Here is a 27,141-nt window from a genome sequence, read left to right on the forward strand (position 1 = left end):
ATAGACAACGTTATAATCTTCTAAAGGATTATCTTCCTGCTCTCGGTGCTGTTTAGGAAATTGTAATGCAAAACTATAGCAATTATATTATGTATGCGTAATATTATCATTTTTAACACGTGCACACGTTGGTAGGCCTATCAATAATGCATGAAGCATTTTTATTGGGTCAATGCAAGAGAAAAGAGCAGTGTATATAAAATGCCTTGGTTAAGGGCCGTGCCGGGAATCGAACCCCGGACTTTCACAGTCAGTCCGCAAGCCCCTGTGTTAATGAGCAAATGAGCAAGATTTATCCAAGTCCTCTCGTGGCTGTTTTCATGTCCCTGCAAAATCTCGTGAATTGTGAGACTTTCTTTCTCAAAGAATTTAACCACTTTCTCCTTGAGTAATATTAATTATTTCTGTACCATGGGCAAGAGTAAATGTTACCCTTTTATATTGGTCATTTATTTTGAATGAAATATTTTGATAAATAAGTGCATTTTTTACCTGAAAAGATGCATCAAACAGAATTTTCTTCCTCTGTTTTCACCTGCAAATTGTGCAACATTTTGTGTTTTAGGCACCAACATTATTTATATCATCAGAAAGCTCAAACTCTATACTTTCTTACAATGTCACTCTTGATATGTGGCATCTTTTAGATGGGTCAGCAGCCAGTTATATCCATCAAGATGCAAGACGAGATTTCTGAAATTTCTGAGTAACATAAAATCCAGAGTTCTGATTGGCTGAATACTGTTTTCAAAACAAACAGGCGCGGGTAATTTGAAGAGATTACCACATGGTGAGTGTGACCTTGCAGAGGCCCAGTGTGGGGAACATTGGAATTTGCGTGGGTGTGTGGTCTATGACCAATCAGAGCGCAGTATTCTTGTTTTTGAGCTGCAAAATGTACTTGGCCCATGAAAAGCTGGCTGCTGACCCATCTAAAATACATCTTCTTATAAAAATTATATCATATTAAAGCTTAGATCTTCAGCTTTATCATGATCTAAAAATCATTTGTGCCTAAACAGAAATTAAGTGTGAAAACAACAACTTTTGTTGCATGAAAAAAAATATTTTGTTTCATGTTTTAGATCAAAAGTTTTTCCTATATTACAACATTCTTTTAAACATCCAAACACATGACCTAAAAGAATGATTCTTCTTCTTTACAAAGATACCAAAAACATGAAATTTGGTCAAAATTTAGAGCAGCAATGGCCGAATAAAAAGAGGTGTTTTGGTTCGCACCAAGCTCATTAACTATGCAAAAACCCTCTTGTCATGAATATCACTTGGATAAAAGAAGCTACTTTTTCAGGGCTTGCGGACTGACTGTTCATGGTGTAGTCGGGCGCCTTAGACAACTCGGCCACAGCAGCTCGTCAGAAGAGATCGATATTGTCCGTTATTTGTTTTACTTAAATGGATGATCCGGGCTGAAAGTATTTATAGCTTAATAAATAAAGTAGAATTCACCAAGCAAAATGCTGAAAATTTCATCGAAATCGGATAACAAAGCTATTGAATTTTAAAGTTTAGCAATATTTTGTGAAAACAGTCGTCATGAATATTCATCAGGTGGGCTGATGATGTCACATCCCCACTTGTTCTTTTGTATTTTATCATATTAAATTAGGTTTGTTCAATTTTTTTCCACCAAGAACTAGAAAAATTGGATTGACAACTGATTTAGTGCATTAGATATTTATTGCTGCAACTTATTTCATTATAAGGGAGACATATTATTCACACAAGTATGAATTAATGAAAAAATTATGATTTTATGCAATAACATAAGAAAACGGAAAGTGGAGATGTGACATCATCAGCCCACCTAATGAATATTCATGATGACTGTTTTCGCACAATATTGCTAAACTTTAAACCTCAATAACTTTATTATTTGTTATCCGATTTTGATGAAATTTTCGGCATTTTGCTCAGTGAATTCTACTCTTATGTATTAAGATATAAATATTTTCAGCCCGGACCATCCCTTTAATAGTTTAAATTTGCAAATTATACTGTTAAAGAGGTTAAGCAATTTCTGCCCCGTAGTTAACAAAAACAACAAAACTTGCACAGCAACTACCCTTTTTAGCTTGGCAATGCATCCTACGAATTCCACATTATTAGAGATAAATTTAGCATGTTTATTAAGTTTATTGTTTCAGATACCGATTATCGATGTGTAGACTTAAAACAATGATATTTGATTTGATTTTATTTTATTATATTATATTTCAGCATTTTTCAAACAGAAATTATTAATTAACATAATGTACAACATAACAAAAAATAGTGATACATTTCTTTTTACAAAAATAAATACAAATAATAATTCATTGGCAAAAATGTATATAGATAATATAGTTTGCAATATTATAAGTTGTACTTTGTTGAGTAGACAAAAAAAATAATGCTGGAGACCGCTACCATAAGCAATGCTTGACTAGGATAGCGGCCTCAAGCATCTCAAGTTATTATCATTATTAGATGATAGACATACATAATTACAAATTATCTTAAAAATGAAATGAATAAAAGAGTAGGCCTATGCCGAGTGATCGAATTGATGATGCATGCTTGAATGTACGCAATTTCTCGAGTTAAGAGCACATGATGTTTGGACAAGTTAACAATCGAGATGAGGAATGTTATCATTACGGCATTCCATATTTTGAGTCAATTGAATGCCCACTTTCATAATTCTCTATAAGGGACGTCTTCATGCTTAAAAGCCGGGGTCCTTGGTTTTTGTATTTTTCCTGACAAGGGAGATTATTGCAGCTCATTGGATTAAAACATTTTGTCCTGTGTATGTTTTAGTTCTGATATTTACTGATTATTATTTACCCACAATTTACCTACCATGTAAGGAAAAAAATACTGAAATTGTATGTCTGTATGTTTAGTTCTTTAGCTATTTTGTTTGGTAGAGTAAACCTCTGTTAAGGATAATGATATATATGTTTATTATATTATTTATGGATTTTTCTTTCAAAACAAGTGATGATACATTCACTCATAGATATGAACTAGATATGCGTAGATATGACCAATTAAATGTCCGAGGTTCATTTACTAACGTATTATGATTATATCAATTGTGATACCGTTGATTTTTTGTTAGAAACCTTTTTTGTGTATTATGAAAATAAGCAGGCCTATATATGTATATTTGAGCATTTATCTTTAGCGATATAAGATTCTTGTAGTTGTGATATCTTGCTTATCTATATATTTTTTTAATTATGTGGGTTAAGAACGTGTATTTTGTAAACAAAATAACGATGTATTTTAAAAAATTACTTTTAATTAATAAATTTATTTTTTAAATCTATTCCTTTATTTATTCATTTATTTATTTCAGTGTATCTAAAGCGCGTATAGAGACATATTATTATTACAGTTAAAGGCACTCAAAAGAAAACTAGTATAATCTTAATTATTCATAAAATTTGTTAATAATAAGAGCAAATTGTGCATCTTTACACGAGGCATATATGTACACGATTTTGGTAGATTTTTTTATGTACAGCGCGTCCCCCAAAATGTGGCTAAATTACTTCCAAAAATAAAACTTATTCTCAATAAAATGTATAAAACTATTATTTAACAGTGGTGCTTTTCGGCCCATTCCAGGTTTGCATGCATGCAGCACTGCTGTGTGTTCTGTACTTTGTAGCAAATCATCCCCATTTGACCATTCTGACCAAGGAATTCCCTGATCTGACCAGGCAAATCTCCATGATCTAACCAGGCTCATCAAATCACAACCTTGAGCATGTTCAGAAGGGCAAAAACAGTATTTGACAGTTCATTTCATGAATGATAACGGGAGATGCACAATAATTGAGAAAACGGGTCATGTCTGTTTCATGCCTATAAACTGCATTTTTGTTTTCATTATTTTTTTAGTTTATAAGCTACTGAGGACAAGTTAATTTCATGCAACTTTTCAAAAGAAAAGAAAGTCAAAATTTTCTCTGGTAAAGTTCCTTTCCGCAAAGGGTGATTAACTTGTGGTGGATTCCCCTTTATTTTTCAGCTTATTTTACTCATTCATCATTCACATTTTCTTTCAAAGTTGCGCTGCACTGATTCCCCAATCATCAAACAAACTTTTTTTTATGTTTCTTGTCCTTCTGAACATGCCCAAGTCAATGATTTGATGAGCCTGGAAATAATTAGAGAAATGTCCCTACTCAGATCCTGGATGTAAAAATGGGGGTTCACAAGCCATAGACAAGCTGCAAACTTGGAATGGGCTAAAATGCACCACTGTTACATAACAGAGTGTGTATTCAAAACCGCTGAAGCACGACCAATGAAATTTCCATAGAAGTTAGATCACAAAAGGAACTTTCTACTCATCTATTTGAGAATACTACCACATTTTAGAATTAATTCAGCCCTATGTCAGAGGGACATTTTTGGGGAAGCGCTGTATAATATTGAAAAACATTAGTGCGTAATGCATATAGACATCAGTTGATAGACATGATAGAGTAGACAATACGTTACATATATAAATCTGTTTTGATTGTTGTCATAGAGCCAAGTAGTGACAAATGTTGTCCTAAAGATCAGTTTGGGTTCCGACAGACTTGCCAGAAACTTCCTCGGTATTTCCTAATATCAAGTGTCATACATAAAGAGCAATGTAATCTCTCATATTACATGTTGCACCTTTTCCTTCCTCTTATACCAGCTACCATTCTACTGCAGCATATAAACAGGATAAACTACAATCATAGTTTAACCAAGGGTTGAAGAGCTAGTATCCGGAGGAGGGGGGGGGGCGTATAGGTGGTGGGCCGACCAGATAATTATGTTTACGGATTATTATTTTTTTTTTGAAACACAAGTATGTGAGGTATGGCTTTGTGATTGTACTTTTAATCTTCGTACATTTCATTCTTCTCACATGGCCTCTTATTTATACCAGACACGGTTCTTCATCATCATAAACAAATACGTCAGATGTCAATACACTACAATCCCCAATGCATTGAAACATCTTACCATATTCACAAACCCTATATCCACACAAATCTCCTACCCCCATGCACATCACCCACCCACACACAGTACCCCAGTGAACACGGTGTACCCTCACACGCCTTTACCAACCTATGCCTATACACTCCACTCATCTTCACACACCTTAGCATAGCAATAAACTTCACCATCTTCCAAACATTATTAGACCACCCTTAGGTAGCATTTCAATGTATTTCAAATGCCAGATAATAGTAATGATAATATTAACCCCCCCCCCCACACACACACACTTACTTAAATCCCCCTCCAACTTTTTCATTTTTCTTAAACCACAAATACAGTTCACCAACCCTCCCTCACATTAAGCCACCTATACACTGCTCCACCCACCCTCCCACACATTAGCCCAAACATACATTTCACCCACACATTAACCCAGATATACACTTCACCCACCCTCCACACATAAACTTCACCCACCCTCCCACACATTAGCCCACACATACACTTCACCCATCCTCCACACATTAACCCATACATACACTTCACCCACCCTCCCCACACATTAACCCGCACGTACACTTCACCCTTCACCCACCCTCCCACACATTAACCCACACATACACTTCACCCACACATTAACCCAGATATACACTTCACCCATCCTCCCCACACATTAACCCACACATACCCTTCACCTGCCCTCCCACATTTTAACTCACACAAACACTTCACCCACCCTCCACACATTAACCCAGATATACACTTCACCCACCCTCCACACATTAACCCACACATACACTTCACCCACCCTCCACACATTAACCCACACATACACTTCACCCACCCTCCTCACATTAACCCACACATACACTTCACCCACCCTCCACACATTAACCCACACATACACTTCACCCACCCTCCACACATTAACCCACACATACACTTCACCTGCCCTCCCACATTTTAACTCACACAAACACTTCACCCACCCTCCACACATTAACCCAGATATACACTTCACCCACCCTCCACACATTAACCCACACATACACTTCACCCACCCTCCACACATTAACCCACACATACACTTCACCCACCCTCCACACATTAACCCACACATACACTTCACCCACCCTCCCCACACATTAACCCACACATACACTTCACCCACCCTCCTCACATTAACCCACACATACACTTCACCCACCCTCCACACATTAACCCACACATACACTTCACCCACCCTCCTCACATTAACCCACACATACACTTCACCCACCCTCCACACATTAACCCACACATACACTTCACCCACCCTCCACACATTAACCCACACATACACTTCACCCACCCTCCCCACACATTAACCCACACATACACTTCACCCACCCTCCTCACATTAACCCACACATACACTTCACCCACCCTCCACACATTAACCCACACATACACTTCACCCACCCTCCTCACATTAACCCACACATACACTTCACCCACCCTCCCCAAACATTTACCCGCACATACACTTCACCCACCCTCCTCACATTAACCCACACATACACTTCACCCACCCTCCACACATTAACCCACACATACACTTCACCCACCCTCCACACATTAACCCACACATACACTTCACCCACCCTCCACACATTAACCCACACATACACTTCACCCACCCTCCTCACATTAACCCACACATACACTTCACCCACCCTCCACACATTAACCCACACATACACTTCACCCACCCTCCCCACACATTAACCCACACATACACTTCACCCACCCTCCTCACATTAACCCACACATACACTTCACCCACCCTCCACACATTAACCCACACATACACTTCACCCACCCTCCACACATTAACCCACACATACACTTCACCCACCCTCCTCACATTAACCCACACATACACTTCACCCACCCTCCACACATTAACCCACACATACACTTCACCCACCCTCCACACATTAACCCACACATAAACTTCACCCACCCTCCCCACACATTACCCCGCACGTACACTTCAGTCCTTTTATTACATGCAGTGCAGAAACACAAAACACTGAGGGAATGCAACAAATTGAAAAGGAATTCAAGGCTCTAGATCTTGCTGCGATCAACGAAGTAATTTATTTGAAAAGAGAAAACCAAGTAATTAAATACATTATGAAAGAAAAAAGAAAGGTTCTTTCATAATGTAACAATAAATAACTGAATTGGGATAACTTGCACATCAATGATGTGGAGCTCATCCAGCATCTCACAACTATATTTAACACAATTTTTAATTTCAGCCCAGTTGACACTGTAGTGAATTATATTGGTGACATAAATTGAGGAAACAGAATTGAAATTGATGAAGAAATGACATAGAACAAGTATTTTTTGTGATTTATGAATAAATTTCTCAATTCTGAGTAGAACCTTGGCTCATGTAGCTCTCAGGTGGAACAAAAAAATAATAATATCAGTCAAAAAAAGGTGAGTTTTGAAATCTATGCATAAATTAGCATATTTAATTAGTTTCAAAGTCTGAGCTGAAATTTTGTATCCCCACCAAGAGCTTTCATATAAAGGGAACAAAATTGAAATTGATCAACAAATGAAGGAGAAAAAAGCATTTTTTGTGATAATGAATAAATTTCGCATAAATTAGCATTTATAATTTTTACTCAAAATTTCAAAATTCTGTGTACAAATTTGGTGAACCCCATGAAGCTCTACAAGATGGAAGATAAAAAAAGTCAAAATCGGTCAAAAAATACAGAAGAAGAAGCATTTTATGTCAATTTTTAAAAATACACATATATTAATTTTGCATAAATTAGCATAAAAAATGGTCTAGAAAAAATGTCAAAATTCAGTGTAGAAGTTTGGTGAACCTCATGAAGTTCTACCAGATGGTAGCAAAAAAATCAAAATAGTCAACAAATAAAGAAGAGGAAGAATTTCTTGTGAATAATGAAAAATGCGCATAAATTAGCATATTTAATGAGTTTCGAAATTCTGTTTAAAAATTTTGAATCCCCCACCTTGTGCTATCATATAAAGCAAACAGAATTGAAATCAGACTTGAAATGATGAAAAAGAAACATTTTCAAATTGTGGACGGAGGACATGCCACAGCATAAGTTCATCTTGCCCTTTGGGCCGGATGAGCTAAAAATTATCAGGCATCAGTCAGATAAAATATAGAAATAAAGAGGAAAATTACTGCTTGCGAGGGGGAGAAGCAACTGAACTTTCTGGGGTTGGTAAAGTAGGAGTGCAATTTTATGTATTGAAAAATAATCTAGAATAACATTTTTGAGGATATAATGAAATAGTTACAGGACAAGACTTTCAATTTATTCTTTTAAATTTATTCATAAATTTCTTACAAATATCTACCAATACCAATCACATTTGCACCTGTGCAAGGGCTATTGATATGGTCGATAGAAGCCTTACAATAGTATATTTTCAAAATCAGGCCATTGAAATAAGGAACATGGTCACATTGCTCTCAGGAAAATAATTGAAGTCACAAAAAATAAATGTTATTCTATTTTCTACAATTTCCAAATTTATGGATGATATGAAATGCATATGTAGGTAACACAGGATTGGTGCTATAATAATAGGATAGATTTTGTACTTGTGCAATTGAGGAATACTGCAACAAAAACAAAAATGTATATCAGGGCAGTAAGCTAATGAAATATAATGGAATTCATATTTTTTTAATACAAATATTGATTGGAATAATGGACTATATTTTGAATGAATAATTTTCCCCTCAATATTCCACATTACCAAGTTCTACTATTGATCAGTCGATCAGCGTTTAGTGTGTCGTCGCAGGTGCTTAGCAAGGCTTGTCTTAAATGAAAATCTCTGATCACACTTTGAGCAAGGATAAGGTTTCTCCCCGGAGTGCACAACCATGTGCTGAGTAAGGTAGGCATTGGTATAAAATCTTTTACCACAATCAGGACATAAGAAACCCTTTTCACCAGTGTGCCTTTGGAAATGACTCACAAGATAAGACTTTATCTGAAATTGCTTATCACACTTGGAGCACTTATAAGGCTTTTCTTTGGCGTGTAGTCGAAGATGCCTTTTGTAATTATCCTCAACGGCAAACACTTTCTTACACTCTTCACACTGAAACGGTTTTTCTCCTGTGTGAACAAGCATGTGTTCTTCCAAGGAACGCTTGCAAGAAAATCTTGCATTGCACAAAGAACAACAATAAGGCTTTTCACCTTTATGAGTCATTACGTGAATTTTCAGCTGACTGTTTGCCCTAAATCTCTTACCACACAATGAACATGGGTAAGGCTTTAAACCAGAGTGTGACATCATATGATACTCAAGGCCATGTTTTGAAGCAAAGTGTTTACTACACTTTTGACATGAATATTGTTTTTCATTCGAGTGCGTTTTTATGTGACGCATCAGTTGATACTGTGTTGCAAATTTTTTGTCACACAATGTACAAGGATTAGGTTTATTACCTGAATGCGTATGCATATGAACATTGAGATTCCTTGAATTGGGAAAACCTTTCTTACACACATTACACACATAAGGTTTTTCACCCGAGTGCGTTTTCATGTGCGTTTTCACGTGACGCGTCAGTTGATACTGCGTTGCAAATTTTTTGTCACACAATGTACAAGGATAAGGTTTTTCACCTGAATGCGTATGCATATGAACATTGAGATTCCTTGAATTGGGAAAACCTTTCTTACACAAACCACACACATAAGGTTTTTTACCCGAGTGTGTTTGTAAATGTCTATTTAGTCGAGCTTTGGTTGGAAATTTTTTGTCACACAATGTACAAGGAAAAGGTTTCTCCCCGGAGTGCACAAACATGTGCTGAATAAGGTAGGAATTGGTATAAAACCTTTTACCACAATCAGGACATAAGAAACCCTTTTCACCAGTGTGCCTTTGGAAATGCTTCATAAGAGAAGACTTCATCTCAAATTGCTTATCACACTTGGAGCACTTATAGGGCTTTTCTTTGGCATGTAGTCGAATATGCCTTTTGTAATTTTCAGCAACGGCAAACACTTTCTTACATTCTTCACACTGAAATGGTTTTTCTCCTGTGTGAACAAGCATGTGTTCTTCCAAGGAACGTTTGCGGGAAAATATTGCATTGCACAAAGAACAACAATGAGACTTTTCACCTTTATGAGTCATTATGTGACTTTTCAGCTGACTGTTTGCCCTAAATCTCTTGCCACAGAATGAACATAAGTAAGGCTTTAAACCAGAGTGTGACATCATATGATACTCAAGGCCATGTTTTGAAGCAAAGTGTATACTACACTTTTGACATGAATATTGTTTTTCACCCGAGTGTGTTTGTAAATGTCTATTAAGTCGAGTTTTGGTTGGAAATTTTTTGTCACACAATGTACAAGGATAAGGTTTTTCACCTGAATGCGTATGCATATGAACTTTAAGATTCCTTGAATTGGGAAAACCTTTCTTGCATACACTACACACATAAGTTTTTTCATCCGAGTGTGTTTGTAAATGTCTATTTAGTCGAGCTTTGGTTGGAAATTTTTTGTCACATTCTGAACAATTAAATGGATTAACACAAGAGGAAGCAGACACGCTAACTTTAGATGTTTCTTCACAAGTCCTGGTTATTGATTTCTCAAAATATGTTACCTTTTCTGCATCATTTCCCATGGACCCTTTCTTACTTTGAATTCTTTCCAGGACATTGTCAATCTTGGAGTCATATCTACTTTCCCCAAGGGTGTAAGTGGTGATCTGGTATTCCATATCTGTGTGAGGACTGGAACCCTGGGCCTTATCATCCAAACTTTGAGGCAGGTTACTGGAACTGTAGCTAGAATCTACACATGGACACACACAAAAATAAATTGTATTCAAAACTTATCCAGTATCCTACTAGCAAACAATACATATATGAATGTATATTTCATACAAACAATGAAATGATTGCAGTATTTTCACATGCTTTCACATTTGGAAAAATAATTTCAAACATTAGTTTTTGAGCTAGAAATGTTTTGCACCTTTATTAGAATACCTGTAGAATAGAACATTACAGTAATCCGGATTTCAAAAAAGACAAGTGGAATGCCTCTGGCGGTCTCACCTGCATCACGCGATTCAATATAGCAGCAGTGCTGATTTTGAAAACTACTATAACTCGCACAAGATGTTCAGTGATACTTGGTTACTCTTATTTAAACGTTTTATGAACTAGACCAATATACTTACAGAGATATGATGGTAATTCAACAAATACCCCCAACGTGGCCAAAGTTCATTGACCTTACATGACCTTTGACCTTGATCATGTGACCTGAAACTCACACAGGATGTTCAGTGATACTTGATTACTCTTATGTCCAAGTTTCAAGAGTCAGATCCATAAACTTTCAAATTTATGATGGTAATTCAACAGATACCCCCATTATGGCCAAAGTTCATTGACCTTTGACCTTGGTCATGTGACCTGAAACTCGCACAGGATGTTCAGTGATACTTGATTACTCTTATGTCCAAGTTTTATGAACTAGACCAACACACTTTCAAAGTTATGATGGTAATTCAACAAATACCCCAATTTGGCCAAAGTTCATTGACCCTAAATGACCTTTGACCTTGATCATGTGACCTGAAACTTGCACAAGATGTTCAGTAATACTTGATTACTATCATGTCTAAGTTTCATGAATCAGATCCGTAAACTTCCAAAGTTATGATGGTAATTCAACAGATACCCCCAATTCAGCCAAAGTTCATTGACCCTAAATGACTTTTGACCTTGGTCATGTGACGTGAAACTCATGCAGGATATTCAGTGATACTTGATTAACCTTATGTATAAATTTCATAAACTAGGTCCATATATTTTCTAAGTTATGATGACAATTCAAAAATTTAACCTTAGGTTAAGATTATGATGTTGATTTCCCCAACATGGTCTAAGTTCATTGACCCTAAATGACCTTTGACCTTGGTCATGTGACATGAAACTCAGGCAGGATGTTCAGTAATACTTGATTAACTTTATGGCCACGTTTCATGAACTAGGTCCATATACTTTTTAAGTTATGCTGTCATTTAAAAAACTTAACCTCAGGTTAAGATTTGGTGTTGACGCCGCCGCCGTCGGAAAAGCGGCGCCTATAGTCTCACTCTGCTATGCAGGTGAGACAAAAATCACATGTCTAAAAAGTTCAGTATTTGCTTTTTAATTGGATACTAGTCTCATTATCACAGAAAATGGTCAAGAAATATGGCTGACCTTTAACAAAATGGGGTCTGACAGCCTGTATAAATTCTTCATCTTATAAAATCATTTAAAGTTAAGCATTATTTCAAATACACAAATCTATTAAATTTCATTACCATTTTCTGAGATTGAGGTTCCAAATTAAAAAAAAAAACAGATTTGTGATTTCTTTTTTAAATTCAGATACCCACTGTCCTACCAAATGACTTTTGGGGTATCCTTTCTTCACACTGCTTTTACTCTCTCATGCATGAAAAAGAAAATTCATATTCTATTGTTTGAAATAGACATGAAATAAAATACTCTGAAAATTTGCTTTGCCCAAATGATCGTAGGCCCGGCAGCCGCTGTGCAGCGCCAGATCAAAAAGCTCTATCCCTTCAATCGTTGAACGCCAAACAGGGTAGCAGTATTTCCCATCTTTTAATGTCTTTTGGTCTGAAGTGATCTCCCGGTTGTGGGATGGACGCTCTACCAACTAAGCCAACACACTGGTTAATGAATGAGGAATCTTCTGTGTTATACCAGCTGAAAGAGAAGAATCTATGCCTTATCATAACAGGTAATTTGTCTATTGTATTTGTGATTAATAGTCTACAATTGTAGACCCACATCTGCAGTGTGTGTATCACAGCTGATTCAAGGAGTCTGCATAGCAGACTAGGTCTACTAGAGCCTGCAGATCTGGGTCTACAACATGTTTGACCAATGTACACGAAACGTGTACACAAGGCGGAGCTTGCTGAAACCCTCCGTTGCCAGTAGATACCATGATTGACAGCAGATTTGTGGAAGTAGGGGCAAGAGAGGGATTAGGATCCAGCTGTTCTGACCATTTCTTATCTTGTGGAATTTAAACAAATAGGGTATACTCCTCTTTCACTTTTGGGGCTTGCTACATACACATAGGATCCATATACATGCATAGATACATATATGAATGTACTTGAGTAGTCAGGAGATGCATGGAATGGTTTGGATGATAGGTCCATGATGATACCAAAGTCTGTAATAGCTCATGGTTATAATAGCATAGGGCATATTTTGAAACATTTTTTGTTACAGCAAGGAACGTGTATGGAACTAATACAGTATATGAATGTGTAGAAGATGCCCTGATCACCCCCCCCCCCCCGGGTCTTTTATAAGTGACATGGAATAAACATTGTCTTTTTCTTTCTTTCTCTTCCTTTTTTTCTTTTTTCCTCTTTTCATTCTTCTTGATTTTTTTTTCTTTTCCTCTTTTCTTCTCTTTTGTTTTCTTTCTTTTTTCTCTCTTCTTTTTCTCTTTATATCTTCCTTTCTTTCCTTTCCTTTCTTCCTTTTTCTTTCTTTCATTCATTCATTTTTTCCTTCCTTTTTTTTCATTTTTATCTCTTTCTCTCTCTCTCTCTTTCTTTCTTTCCCTTCCTCCTCCTTTCTTATTTTTTCTAATTTTATTTTATTTTTATTTCATTTGCTCTCTCATTCTTCTTCCTTTCCTCCAATGTCCTGTTTTTTTTAATGTTATTTATCATCCTACGTGTATCTTTATCATTTCTACAACATAATGGAACTGATTGATTAAAGGATAAGTCCACCCCAACAAAACTTGATTTGAATAAAAAGAGAAAAATTCAACAAGCATAACACTGAAAATTTCATCAAAATCGGATGCAAAATAAGAAAGTTATGACATTTAAAAGTTTCGCTTCATTTCACAAAACTGTTTGATATGCACATCTCGGTCGGTATGCAAATGAGGGAACTGATGACATCACTCACTCACTATTTCTTTTGTATTTTATTATATGAAATGTGAAATATTTTTATTTTCTTGTCATTGTCATGGTGAAATGAAGTTTCATTCCTCCCTGAACACGTTTAACATTTTATGCTTCAGGCAAAGAGGTCCTAATCATCAAATTCGTAAAAATTGAAATATTGTGTAATTCAAACAATAAAAAACAAAAGAAATATTGAGTGAGTGACATCATCGACTCTCTCATTTGGATGTAACTGGCTCGTTCATATAACTATTTTGTTAAAAATAAGCGAAACTTGGAAATGTCATAACTTTCTTATTTTACATCCGATTTTGATGAAATTTTCAGCATTGTGCTTGTCTGATCTTTCTCTATTGATTCAAATCAACATTTTTCTGAGGTAGACTTGACCTTTAATGAACCAAACCGTTTTCTAAAGTACAAAATAAGAAATTATATGAAATTTTAGCGTGCAACATTAACCTTATGTACTACTCACATAAGATATGACTTGTTCTCCTTTCTTATACCCTCTTTATTTCTTCCCCTTCCTTTCCTTCTTGTTATCTTTTCTTTCTCTTTCTCTTTGTCTCTTTTCTTCTTTTCCGTTCCTTCTTCTTACATCTTAATAAATTAAGTTTTGTTTGCCCTGCCATTAGCATTTAGTTTCACATTTTCTTTATAATTCTATTCTTTCGACTTCAATGTTTCCTTCTTCATTAAGCCTATTGTGAATGTTTTGTTTTATGGCTAATATCAAATAAAGATAAATTATATATATTTCATTTACAGATGAGATTCAGACATCCCCATTGCACATGAAATACAGGGGCCGCGGAAGCGGGGGGGGGGGGGGGGGTGACCCCACTTTCAAAGCCGTGTACATAATCGTAAAAATGACCATATGATTGTGATTTTTTGCGTCATCAGCCCCCCCCCCCCCTACTTTGAAAACCATTTCCACGGCCCCTGAAATATACACTGTTCATCATCACACCGGACACCTCGGGCCCACCCTGGATCCGCCTATGAAATGTTTTTTTTTTTTAGAAGAAGTAGCATACACTACAGCAGTGGCGTACCTAGGATTTTCCACAGGAGGGGAAAATTTGCCCGCCAAAAAATTTGACAAGCAAAAAAAAAAAGAAAGAAAAGGTCCTCAATCGAAAATAAAGGTTTTCGTACCAGAAAAAATATTGACATGCAAAAAAAAAGAAAAAGGCCTTCAAGTTTGTCAGGGGGGGGGGGCAATAAAGGTCTTTCAAGCTCGCCAGGGGGGGGGGGGGCAGGGATATGTCTTTTGTATGGGTTGTGGCTCGTCAGGGGGGGGGGCAGATTGCCCCCCCGTAGGTACGCTAGTGCACTACAGCCAATATAACTGGTAAGCACATATTTAACAGACAACAACAAAAAAATTACCTACTTTCCACAATTCAAATCCAACAAATTAATATTTTGAAACAAAATAATTATCCTTCAAAGCAATGGGGCATAGTACATGTAAGCAGTTTGCACTAATGAGTAAAGCATCAAGGCATATAGCTCCCGGGCATACCAATATGCAACTTTCACATCTTTGGCATCGACATTGCATGTGTTGACAAAGCTAATTGTTTTCATATTCAGTTCATTCAGCAGGATTGGCTGATTTAAATCACGTTGATTTAAATCACTGTGATCATTTTTTTCAAATCATTGATTTAAAGGTCATATCCACCCCAGAAAAAAAGAGTTTAATTTAATAAACATAGAGAAAAATCAAACAAGAATAACGCTGGAAACTACATCAAAATTGGATGTAAAATAGTTTATGATAACATTTTAAAGTTTCGCTTATTTTTCACAAAACAGATGGGTGTTTTATAAAGCTGTTCGTAAGTTAAGAGCGACTTTAAGAACGATTTGAGATCCTTTGTTGTGGTAAATTGTATATACATTGGCGATGGTTTATCGCGTAAGAAGTGTTCACCAGTCGTTCTTTAAGTCGCTCTTAACTTGTGAACAGCTTTATGAAACGGCCCCCAGTTATAATGACAATTCAGTGATATGAAAATTAGAGAGTCGATTATGTCACTCACTCACTATTGCTTTTGCATTTTTACTGTTTGAATTATACAACATTTCAATTTTTACGAATTTAACAAATAGGACCCTCTTGTTTGAACTACAAAATGTTAAAACAATGTAATCCCACATGGTCAGGGAGGAATGATTTTTTTTCATAAAAATATTTCATATTTCACATAATAAAATACAAAAAAAATGAGTGATGTCATCGCCCTAATTTGCATACCGACAAGGATTTGCATATAACCACGGTTTTGTGAAATTAAGTAAAAATTTTAAACGTCATTACTTTCTTCTTTTAGATCGGATTTTGATGAAATTTTCAGCGTTATGCTTGTCTGATTTTCTCTTACTATTCAAAGCAGCTTTTTGTTGGGGTGCATGACTTTTCCTTTAAATCACTTCCATTGAAACATGTACAAATTATTTGGGATTTTTTATTGTTTGTGGCAGTTTTACTTTTTAAATTAAAAAGAGAAAGATTTTACCAACTTTATATCATGAGAACAGGAATAAATCCTTCATATCTACTCAGAACAATTGAAATCAAATCAATGAAATCAAGTCAATCTTGCAAAACCAAAGATGAACATGTAGCCTACATTATATGCGACCCCAACTCAACTTGTATGTATGAGTAGACTTTGTTAATAGTAAAACAAATTTCTTGTTTCTTTATGTCAAAATTCAAAAGTGTTTTAGAGGGCAGTTTTCAAGAAAGTAAAGGAACTCTGAACTTATTAGGCTGAATCTCAACATGATAGATTTTTGCCAGGATGGGTTATAACCATGGATCCTATACTAGAAAAAGCCTGTTCAGACATTCTGAGTAGGATTGTGCTTCATTCAGCCAGTTCACTGAAAAAGGTTCAGTAATTAAGTACATGTACATTTATTTTAAAATATGTATGAATGTTCTTGGCAAAGGGCACTAACATGACTAAATCATAACAACTATACATTTTAGTGCCCTTTGCCAAAATGATTTATGTTTGTACATTTTTAAGTGAATATTTTGAATTGAGTACAATAAAAGTAAAAATCGGCAACGTCCCTGCTTACCCAATACACCGATATTTTAACATTTCTATTACTTTACATGTTCCTGTATTCAAATAAATAGGCCGACACAGTAGTATAAGGGAACCCGTTTTCTTATTTTAGCAAAACTGCTGCTAAAATACTAGTTTTCCAGTTTATTGTAAACGAAATCATTTAAATCAACTTGCAAGTTTGTCAAAACTTTGCAAGCCAATGCTTTGAAACAGTCAAATAGTTCCAACTATGGCTCAAAGAAGAACTTAAAGGAATTGTCCAGGCTGGAGAAATTATGATACATGTATCAATAAATAAAGTAAAATTCACAGAGTAAAATACTGAAATTTGATCAAAATCGGATAACAAATAACAAAGTTATTGAATTTTAAAGATTTCTTTTCGATTATTCCGGTAAAACATTTCTAGGCATGTCTTCATGAATATCCGTTAGTTGGGCTTATGATGGCATATCTCCACTTGTTCTTTTGATTATGATTATGTGAAATTAGGTTTATTAAAAAGGAATTTACCAAGAACTAAAAACAATTGAATTGACAACTAATTAAGTACATTAGTTATTTATTGCCGCAACTTATTTCATCATAATGGAGACACATTATTTACACATGTATAAAAAAAAATGAAACAATTATGATTTCATGTTATAAGAAAAAGGAAAGAGGGGATGTGACATCATCAACCCACCAAATGAACATTCATGACGATGTAAATATAACTGTTTTCACAAAATACTGATAAACTTTAAAATACAATAACTTTGTTATTTGTCATCCAATTTTGGTGAAATTTTCATCATTTTACTCTATTTATTTAGATCTGAATATTTTCAGCCCGGTCCATTCCTTTAAGGTTGATACAAACAAAAATAAATGCAGTCGGTCAAAGCTTTGAAAGCCAATGCTTTGAAACAGTCGTTCCAACTGTGGCTCAAAGAACAACTTGGGGTTGAAACAAACAAAAGATAAATGCAGTTTTCTTTAACATGTATGATCTTCAATCCTTGACCTGAAAATAAAATTTAAAAAATATATCTCTTTGGAGAACTTGAATCTCTGAGTCATGGAATTCTTCCAAATAAACTGATCCTCATTAAATACCAAGAGCTTTGAAAATGAGCACCAACTTTGCATGTTTGCAGCATTAGCTGTACCAAGACAGTTCCTTTGAACCAATAAGTAGAAGCTCTCTACATGTATTTTAGACACAGCAGAAAATGTCAGCTTCTTTATGGCTTTAATATTTTCTATAAATTATATTTTGACTGGATTTGATTATGAAATAGTTAAGAATAATTTTGGTGGTGAAATGCATAATTTTAAAATTGATGTCAGTGTAAAGGGTTATATTTTGGGTGTTTGCACTTTGTTAAAAAAAAATTGTTAGAAAAAATCAGATTGAAATTAAAAAAAATCTGATTTAAATCAAATAGATCCGATTTAGGTTTATATAAAAAATTGCCAACATTTTCATTCAGCATACTTTTGAGTTTGAAAGTACCTGATTATCACATACATTATGGCTGGCATAAAAACACTTTTAATACAAAGGTGAACGAATGTTGCTGGGCATGACAACTTACACAAGGCTAATTAAGGCTAATTAATATCAAACTGAGCTAACATAACAGTAAAACAGGTTGAATACAGTAGCATGGAGAAGTGACTACAAATACAAGATCCAATCAAGAAACTATGGTTAGAAGTTAATTCCAAACAGGAACAAAATAAAACATAGCTATCCTGTTTGATTAAAAGTATGATAGTTTACAAACTTACAATCGTGAAATTTAAGATTTTCATTTTGTAAACTATCATATTTAATATTTAAGTTCTGAATTTTATGAGAATGGTGTTTTTGAGTTTGATATTTTGGGTTTTAAGTACCATATGATAAATGTTTTAAGGAATACTGGTTTAATTTACAAACTTAAGCTTAGTTTGCTTCATAAAAATCTGATAACTTTATACCATTCCATGATTTTCTCTTATTTAAAATATTGCAATACCAATGTAACCTCATATGAATTGGACTCAATATTCAAAAGAAATGTTTAAGAATAATTACCTATTCTAATAGCACCATCCGCACCTTTATTTAATAAGCGAGAACTCACAATATTTATCTATAAGTTCAAGAAGAGGTAGTTGTTACCCATGTAGTTTTCAGATCTTTTTCAATGCAATAATCAAGTTCATAACCATAATACCCGTTCTTCCAATAAATTTCATTTATGGTCTATTAGGTCTATAGTCACGAAGCTGAGTTATGTAGGTCCCAAACAATGGAATGAGATTCCCCAAATAATAACTAATTCACAATTTATATATTCTTTTAGAAAACAGTATTCAAATTTTCTAGTAAATTATTATTAATTCTCACACATGATATCAATGCATACTGTAACGTATCTACCCCCCTCAACTCGTGTTTTTTTCTCCTTTTTATATACACTATTAACTATAATGATATGATATTCTGTTTTGTATTAATGTTGTTTTGTTTTTACTATGTTTTGGCGAGCCTCACATGTTTCTTATTACCTTCATGGGAAGCCACGCAATTTATTTTTATTATCTAATCACATTATTTGATGTTTCCTTGTATTTTTATCCTATTTGCGAAATAAAGATTGAATTGAATTGAATATATATATATAGAGCTATGATAAAACCCAAAACCATCCACTATTTTGGGCCATGGAGCAAGGTTTTGGCCATACATGCAGCTGCTCAGTGGAATGTCATATGTAAACACTGTCTGATGGCCTGAGCGAGGGTATTACATAATAACCCTGCTCATGGCTCTGTGGTTGAAGTAGGGGATTATCTATACTCCTCAGTGGTCATAAAATTTGGTTTACAGACAGATGAAGTTATCCAATGAAAGCTCTCTGAAATTTTGGGTGGGTGGGACTTATTTTGACCGTGGGAACAAGATTTCCAAAGAAGAAGCAGACTCTGAAATGGCTCGCTTCGCTCGCCCTTTCAGGCTGGTTTGCTTCGCAAACCATCTGCAGATCCCACTTCACGAGCCATTCAGAGTCTGCATAGCAGACTACCCCCCCCCCACCCGCCCGTGTAGCAAAAAGCTAGATTCGCCACTGATGATTGCTTTGTGCATAAGCGTGTCTCACCCCTGTAATTAATGCTCGTATGGGAAACAGCTTGCAAAACACTATGTCAATCGGAGAGGATGCCATGTTGGTCCCGTATGTGGATAGGAAATTCCCATCTATTCATGCTAAAACTAATGTACTTTTCGTCAGAGAGTCGAGTGTTCACCCGATGTATTGCACCAGCCATTCCCTAATGCTACTGTTCTGCAAGAACTCTCAAAATTCAAAGAGGCAGTGTGGCTTGAAAATGTTGTTTTGTAAGACATTTTGTTGTTATATCTACCTTCATCTGTTTCTTCTTGCTTGATGAAGAAAATTGATGATCCATTCTTGCTTGACGGTGACAGTTTTTCCAAGATGCTCTTAGAACTTTGATCTAGAAAAAAAAAATTAAAAAAATACCAAAGTAAATCAATGCATTTTACTTTTCTTCTGACTGAGGTGCGATAGAGCAGGGGTTTTATATTCCAGTGAACCATGTTCAATTCCCAATCGGTGTGCTAGTGCCCTTTGGTAAGGCATCAATCCTCATTACCAGGTGGCTCGGAGAGGACCTTAAGCCGTCGATCCTCTGCATATTTTGTTTACACTCTTCTTTCTGTAATCTATAGGTAGTACCATAATTCATTCCTCACCCCCTCTCTATCTCTCTCATTCATCCTCTTTCTTTCAAGTTTCTCTTGGATTTGATTTGTCGCATAACTTTTGTATATCTAGGTTGTTTTATGTTTTATTTTCATGATTTCTCCTGTTGGCAATCTTGGTATTTATTATTACTTTTATGCATCTTTTTTTCTTCTAATCTGTCATAATTTGAGGGGCTCACAATATATACAAGGTTTGCTTTTGAGAGGCATCCTCCATTTTAGCAAATTATATACCATATGATCCTTTTCAAATATTTTGTATGTAATTTTCTGATGTCTCTTATCAGTCGATTTAATGATCTGGCATATTGTTTGTGGCACTTGCTTGTTATGATTGTATTTACTTTGTTTATATTTTGTAGAAAAAGAAATGAAATATGGCATACTGATCAAATTCACAATGTAACATAGCAACAACAAAAAACAAACAAACAGATCCAAATTATCAAAACGTTGTAATTTCACAGATATTGCCACTTTGAAGGCAGAATTTGGTATTTAATACCCAAGAGCAATTTTAGCCAACAGCATCCTTATTTCATAACGAAAGACAATGCCTTGAAGCATTTTCACTGGCAGACAGAAGTATTTTGTCCTTGTGAATAGTTGGTATTTTGTACTTCATAAAATCATAGCCAAATTTTAATCCCTATTCAAGATTATGAGATTACCAACCTGTAATCTGAATGAATCAAACATTTGCCCCTACAACTATTTTGCTCACCCCCAATTCCTCCTAATAGGTCATCAATTGTCATATAACAATGATTTACCTTGATGCGTTGATGAGTCATCAGGTTGGAGAGATGAATGATCCTCCAGCTGTATTAGTTTAATGGAGGCTTCTGTCAAGCCTTGCTTGTCTGGTGGATGCTGCTTTACCATGAGCTTAGAGTAACTTTGGTCTGGAAGAAAGTAGAAGGAAACTTTGACATTACAAGTGACCCATGACACCAGGAATACACATCTGGGGCCCTTTTATTTTGAGAAAAGAGGGTTACACTCACGATATCGTGCAAGGTGACATAAAAGATTTTAAAAAATTAATTTAATAATTTTAAATTTCATAACTTGATTATAAATAATTACTATTGCAGAGACTCCAACCCCAAGCACCTTCTGATCTGGAGATTCTCCTGCCTGGATCCCCAAGCAGCCAATCATAATCAAGGTTTCCATGGTAGTTGCCATAATCATGATAATGGCAAAGTTACAACGGTTGCAAGTCCTTTGTGCAGGGGTGTGAGTGGTCACAAATAAAAAGATCTGAAAAAAGCTGAAACTTGTAGAAAAAGTCTGAAATAGAAAGAGCTCCAATACTTTTTGTACAGAGGAAAGCCAAAAATAAGCTGAAATTAAGCTGAAAATCAAAACGAAAAAAATCTGAAATGAGATAAAAATCTGAACTCTCACACCCCTGTTTATGAACGGGCCCCTGATGATGATCTCTGGAGTAAGATTGCTTAAAGTTGGTTATCAGCAACTATACTGCTTCTCTAATTATTTCAAATGGTATTCCTATAGAAACCAAAATGAAGGAATTTCCTCACATTTTACTTTCTAACATTGATATATAGTCATCAATTCATGTCATGTTATCAATTCTTTGGTATATGCAACGTAGGAGGGCCTAGGACTCCTAGGAGGGATGATGCTATCTAGATAGCTCGCGCCCGCTAAATTAACTAGATTGCGCACAGCTTTTATGCTCTACTTACCTTGAAATCGGCTTGGATATGAAAATTTAATTCCCGTTTTTAAAAAAGGTTTTTGGGCGGGAGATATTAAATATTAAGCAGGAGAACGGGAGATTTTGGGAAAATGGACTTTTGGCGGGAGATTGCAATAATAATTATTTATAATATTTATAATGAAGTTTCAAATTTTATTATTTGTTAAATAATAATTTTTATCTATAAATTGTTCTTCAAAATGGCATTTTGAAGAACAAAAGTCGAAGCTACGTCATAATTAAGTGGTTTAAGGGTCAAGCCTACGTATGTGCGGTGTTTACGGAACGGATCGAAGGATCTACACAAGATCGGTCTGATAAGAAACCTCTAATTTTTCACATTTTTATCAACTATTTTTTGCATCTTCATACACATTAGGCGTATGAAGGTTTATACTTTATAGATAAATGAAATCAAACAAATTTACGTGATTTCTATCTTCAACAATGGATTTCCTAGAGAAATCCATCTTTGTTGACAAGTCTCGCTTATATGCCTATGGCAAGGGTTTCAAGGCTTCGTGATGAAGAAGTGTATGTCAAAATATTAAAAAATATCATCATGAAGTCCTCAAGGCTATAGCCTGTACCCCATGTCTCCGCACCCATTCACTTTGCACACAATTCTGGGAATTTCGAAAGGCTGCATTTTGAGGCTGTCACATGAAATGCCAAAAAATTCATTATTTTTCTGGCATTATCCTGGTTTAAGTCACCACTCCATTCACTGCCGTTTATTTCATCAGCGGCGGTGACTTCTTTCAACTCCCATTGACTTTGTACACAACCACTCTAGGCGACACCCCAATACTTACCCGTGCTAATAAACTGGGACTCCACTCACGCGCATTTGGGCCGCCCTAGCTTAGAACTAAGCAATATTATCTAGAAATTGTTACATTGTAGTCATTAAATATGTTCTATTAAATAAATTGATAATGTTTAATCGGTACTCACCGGTTCTTTTGTTGCATTTTCAGACCATTTCTCACAATTCTTCGTAAATATTTGCGGCAAATTTTGTCGCCATAGACAGCTTAGCATCCATCTTTATTGATAAATGGAGCGCCCTTTACGATAGTTGTTAATGCCGCGGAGAAATCGTTAGGCATTTTGGCCTGTGTTCAAGGCGTTCTTTCTGTTTTATTTTTTATATTGAAGATTGTGCATTTGTTGAATAGCGCCGTCTACGTCAGGTATGAGATCGAGTGTATAAATACACTCTTCCAAAATAATTATGATTCCGACCTGGCGCTGTTTAACTTCAATCTCTTTCACCTAAATTAGCGATGAATGCTAGCATTATAAAATATATATTACTAACGTCTGACAAAAAGAATAACCAACCGATCAGCTGACGAGAACGCGAATCACGTGATCTTCATATCAGCTTCGATCGCGAGTCAGAAGAGAAGAGCAGCTGCCCAGAAAATCAGGAAAAAGCCGTGAAAATGTAAGTTCCCCTTCATTTCTTTCATTTTTTTGTTGTTGCTAACGATGCATTTACACTATAAAATTATAATTTAAATAAGAGAAAGGAATATACCGTAAGGGTACTAGTATTCAACCTGTTTGGAGAGTTTCTTCAAATATACAGAAATATGGAATTTACCTGAATTTCAGACCTGTCTTATTTCAAAGAGCAAATGCTGGTTATTCTTTTCCCGTTATTTTTTTCTTCAACCCGTCAACTGCGTGCGCGGGCGATCGATTTTTACGGCGACGATTTTTGGTACTAGTATTCAATCCGTCGGTACTAGTATTCAACCTAGTGATAAAAGATGGTCCTGTCTCTCAATCTGCCCTTGTCCCATCCGACTATGGACTAGACCATTTGAGATGAGACCAAACAGGGAATTAATCAAAGCCAGAGACTTACATAGATCTAGATCTAATTTAGCAATCTAGACCTTTTTAAGATTTGCTATCAATCCTCACTAGGTTGAATACTAGTACCATTCAGTGCAAAAGGCCATCGCCGCATAATTCGATCCTCTGCGCACACAGTCGACAGATTGATAAAGAAAATACTGACAACAGATTACCCTGGAAATAACAAAGGTATGAAATTAAGATAAATTCCCTATTTCTAGATATTTTGGGGAATATGTCAAAATCTTTGAATTATGCCGGGTTGAATACTAGTACCCATACGGTAGCTTGTACTTGTGATATAATATATAAATATCCTGTTCTCAGAGATTTCTAACCAAAAATACTACTGATGTCGCCTATGAGGTCCATACATGTAATGTTGGACCTCATTGGTATGGTCAGTTCCCCCATGTCTGCGCGGTCTCCCAAGTCTGCGCACCCGCGTATCTGCGCGATTCTAGTAAAAGAAGATACGCAACGAGCACGAACTTTACACATGCAATACATAGACAGGTATTCATAAAAAAATCCGACTCAAAATGGTGAAAAAATAATGAATTCAGGGCATTTCATGTGACGGCCTCAAAATACAGCCTTTCTCATCAAAATCTCTGAATCGTGTGCAAAGTGAATGAGTGCGCAGACATGGGGTACCGGTACCATTTTTTTTTTCAATCTGAAAATGACTGCCCAAGGTTTTTTCAAGAAAATCCTATATTTTCTTTCATTTTTTAATGAGAAATTTGGTATACTTACTCTCAATAATATAAGGAACATTATTATCCAAAAGATTTTGTGAAATAAGAAGAAATTCATGTTAAATCTTAACTCAAAATTGTTAGGTGCGCAGACTTAGGGCCCACCATCATACTAGTAGGAGTGTACACAACGAGCGCACAAACACCGACACACACGAGAAGAGTTAGAGAGGACTTATTTCAGGACAAGGCCAATTTTCCAGCATTTTGAGTCGGATTTAATGAATATCTGTCTATGAGACTATTTTATTTATTGCATGTGTAAAGTCCGTGTTCGCTACATAGTACAAGTTCTTAAAATCGCGCAGATACGCGTGTGCGAAGGGGAACTTGCCATACGCCACTGCAAGCAAGTGGGGCTAGGCCTAGCGCTATTATAGCTGAACGGTATGCTGCCTCTTCTTTCGGCCGGAACTCCGGCATAGGCGCAGGCAAGATACGCTGGGATTTTTAGGCTCAGCTACAACTAAGCCATGCAAGACCAGCAATTTCATTTGAACTCAAGAAATAGACATTAAAACCAACTTCAGTTCATTGAGAAGTCATGCAAACTTACTCACCTGCGATATCCCTTAAATTCATGGCTTCCTGAATCCTGATCCTGGACATCGTATTTAAGCTACCACTTTTCAAAAAAACCTTTCGCCGCTAGCTTTATAACAACGAACGTAGAGGGCAGCAACACACAAGCGTGTTGCTATAAGGAAGGTCAACTCGATACGCGCATGCAGCTGAGCTGCGCGCGTATTTTATTGTTCATGCCAACGAAATCAAATGCCGATCCAATACAACAACAAATTAGTAGCGATCAAAAAACGAATATGAAAGAATATGACTACAACAATATCAAAGATAACTTAAAAAATATGTTGAGGAATATACATACATATAAAAACATACTTTGATATTTAAAACTTTACAAATATAAGTTTCAGGAAACTAAAATCATTACCAAATCGGTGATTGTTGTTATCAGCGATTTCACAAGACGGCTGTATTAGGTGATTTGCGTCGAGACGATTTTGTGACCACTCGCAAAGCATTTCGGGATTGAATATAACCACCCTATTTTCTCTGAGCTCTTCGCTGAACCCATCATCACAGTGCAGCTGCAGCGCAGCGCGCAGCCAATGCAATGCATCCGATGCATGGGTTGTTTTTCGCCGTCCATGCCATGGTCTCGGACTCAGAGTTGAAATTTAGACCCGGATTTCGGGGATACAGCGCCTTTATTTCAGATTTATAGACTTAAAAGTCAAATGACATTTAAAATTTGAAATCTAACCTTGAAAAATCGTCGTTGATAAACATCAGCCCTGAAGCCATTACACTTCAAATCAGGCCAGGCAAATTAGACGTCATTGTCTAAGTTGCTAGATCTATGACGAGTCGCCTGAAGCCCCAGCGCATCATCAACGTCACTAGCTAGCTGCGCGACCGGCCCAGACTCGGCGCACCCAGGCCAGAAAAATGACCTCGATTATTACGGTGGTTGTCTATGCATTTATTAGTGGTGCAGCGAAATTCAGCAGAAGAAAATAAGAGATATGAGGTATCCTCGTCACAAGCTTAATATTCCAAAATGAGGAAAAATGTCAAAATCATGATTATTTAAGCTAGATATTTTCTTTAAAAATAAAAGTAATATTTTTAATATTTATACCCAGAATAACCGATCTAATAATTGTTCATTAAAAAATATTTAAAATTAACAAATGAAAAAAAATCAACTCGACAAATTTCCCAAAACCCCACCTTATTTTTTAAAGTGGTCACAAAATTCGAGCGGAGTTGACCTTCCTTAGAGCAACACGCTTGTGTGTTGCTGCCCTCTACGTTCGTTGCTTT

The 27,141-nt window shown here is 35.9% G+C and overlaps 1 protein-coding gene across 1 annotated transcript; it reads right to left on the reverse strand.

The window, feature by feature from the left end:
* Positions 1-7,131: 7,131 nt before the first annotated feature.
* Positions 7,132-25,963, reverse strand: LOC129259182 (gastrula zinc finger protein XlCGF58.1-like). The gene is made up of 4 exons (XM_064098069.1): positions 25,854-25,963; positions 21,702-21,833; positions 20,565-20,657; positions 7,132-10,883 (listed from the first exon to the last, which is right to left on the reverse strand). The coding sequence occupies exons 1-4, from the start codon at positions 25,900-25,902 to the stop codon at positions 8,836-8,838; spliced, it is 2,322 nt and encodes a 773-aa protein (XP_063954139.1). The 5' UTR covers positions 25,903-25,963; the 3' UTR covers positions 7,132-8,835.
* Positions 25,964-27,141: the final 1,178 nt, after the last annotated feature.

This window comes from Lytechinus pictus, chromosome 4, assembly GCF_037042905.1.
Source record: "Lytechinus pictus isolate F3 Inbred chromosome 4, Lp3.0, whole genome shotgun sequence".
Taxonomy (NCBI): Eukaryota; Metazoa; Echinodermata; class Echinoidea; order Temnopleuroida; family Toxopneustidae; genus Lytechinus; species Lytechinus pictus.

Excerpts from the sequence above, each read along its gene's own strand:
- LOC129259182 (XM_064098069.1), bottom strand. The coding sequence starts at position 25,902 with ATGTCCAGGATCAGGATTCAGGAAGCCATGAATTTAAGGGATATCGCA. Across the intron at positions 21,834-25,853 it reads GAATTTAAGGGATATCGCAG|ACCAAAGTTACTCTAAGCTC; the intron begins GTGAGTAAGTTT and ends ACTTTCTTCCAG. Across the intron at positions 10,884-20,564 it reads GCAAGAAGAAACAGATGAAG|ATTCTAGCTACAGTTCCAGT; the intron begins GTAGATATAACA and ends GTCCATGTGTAG.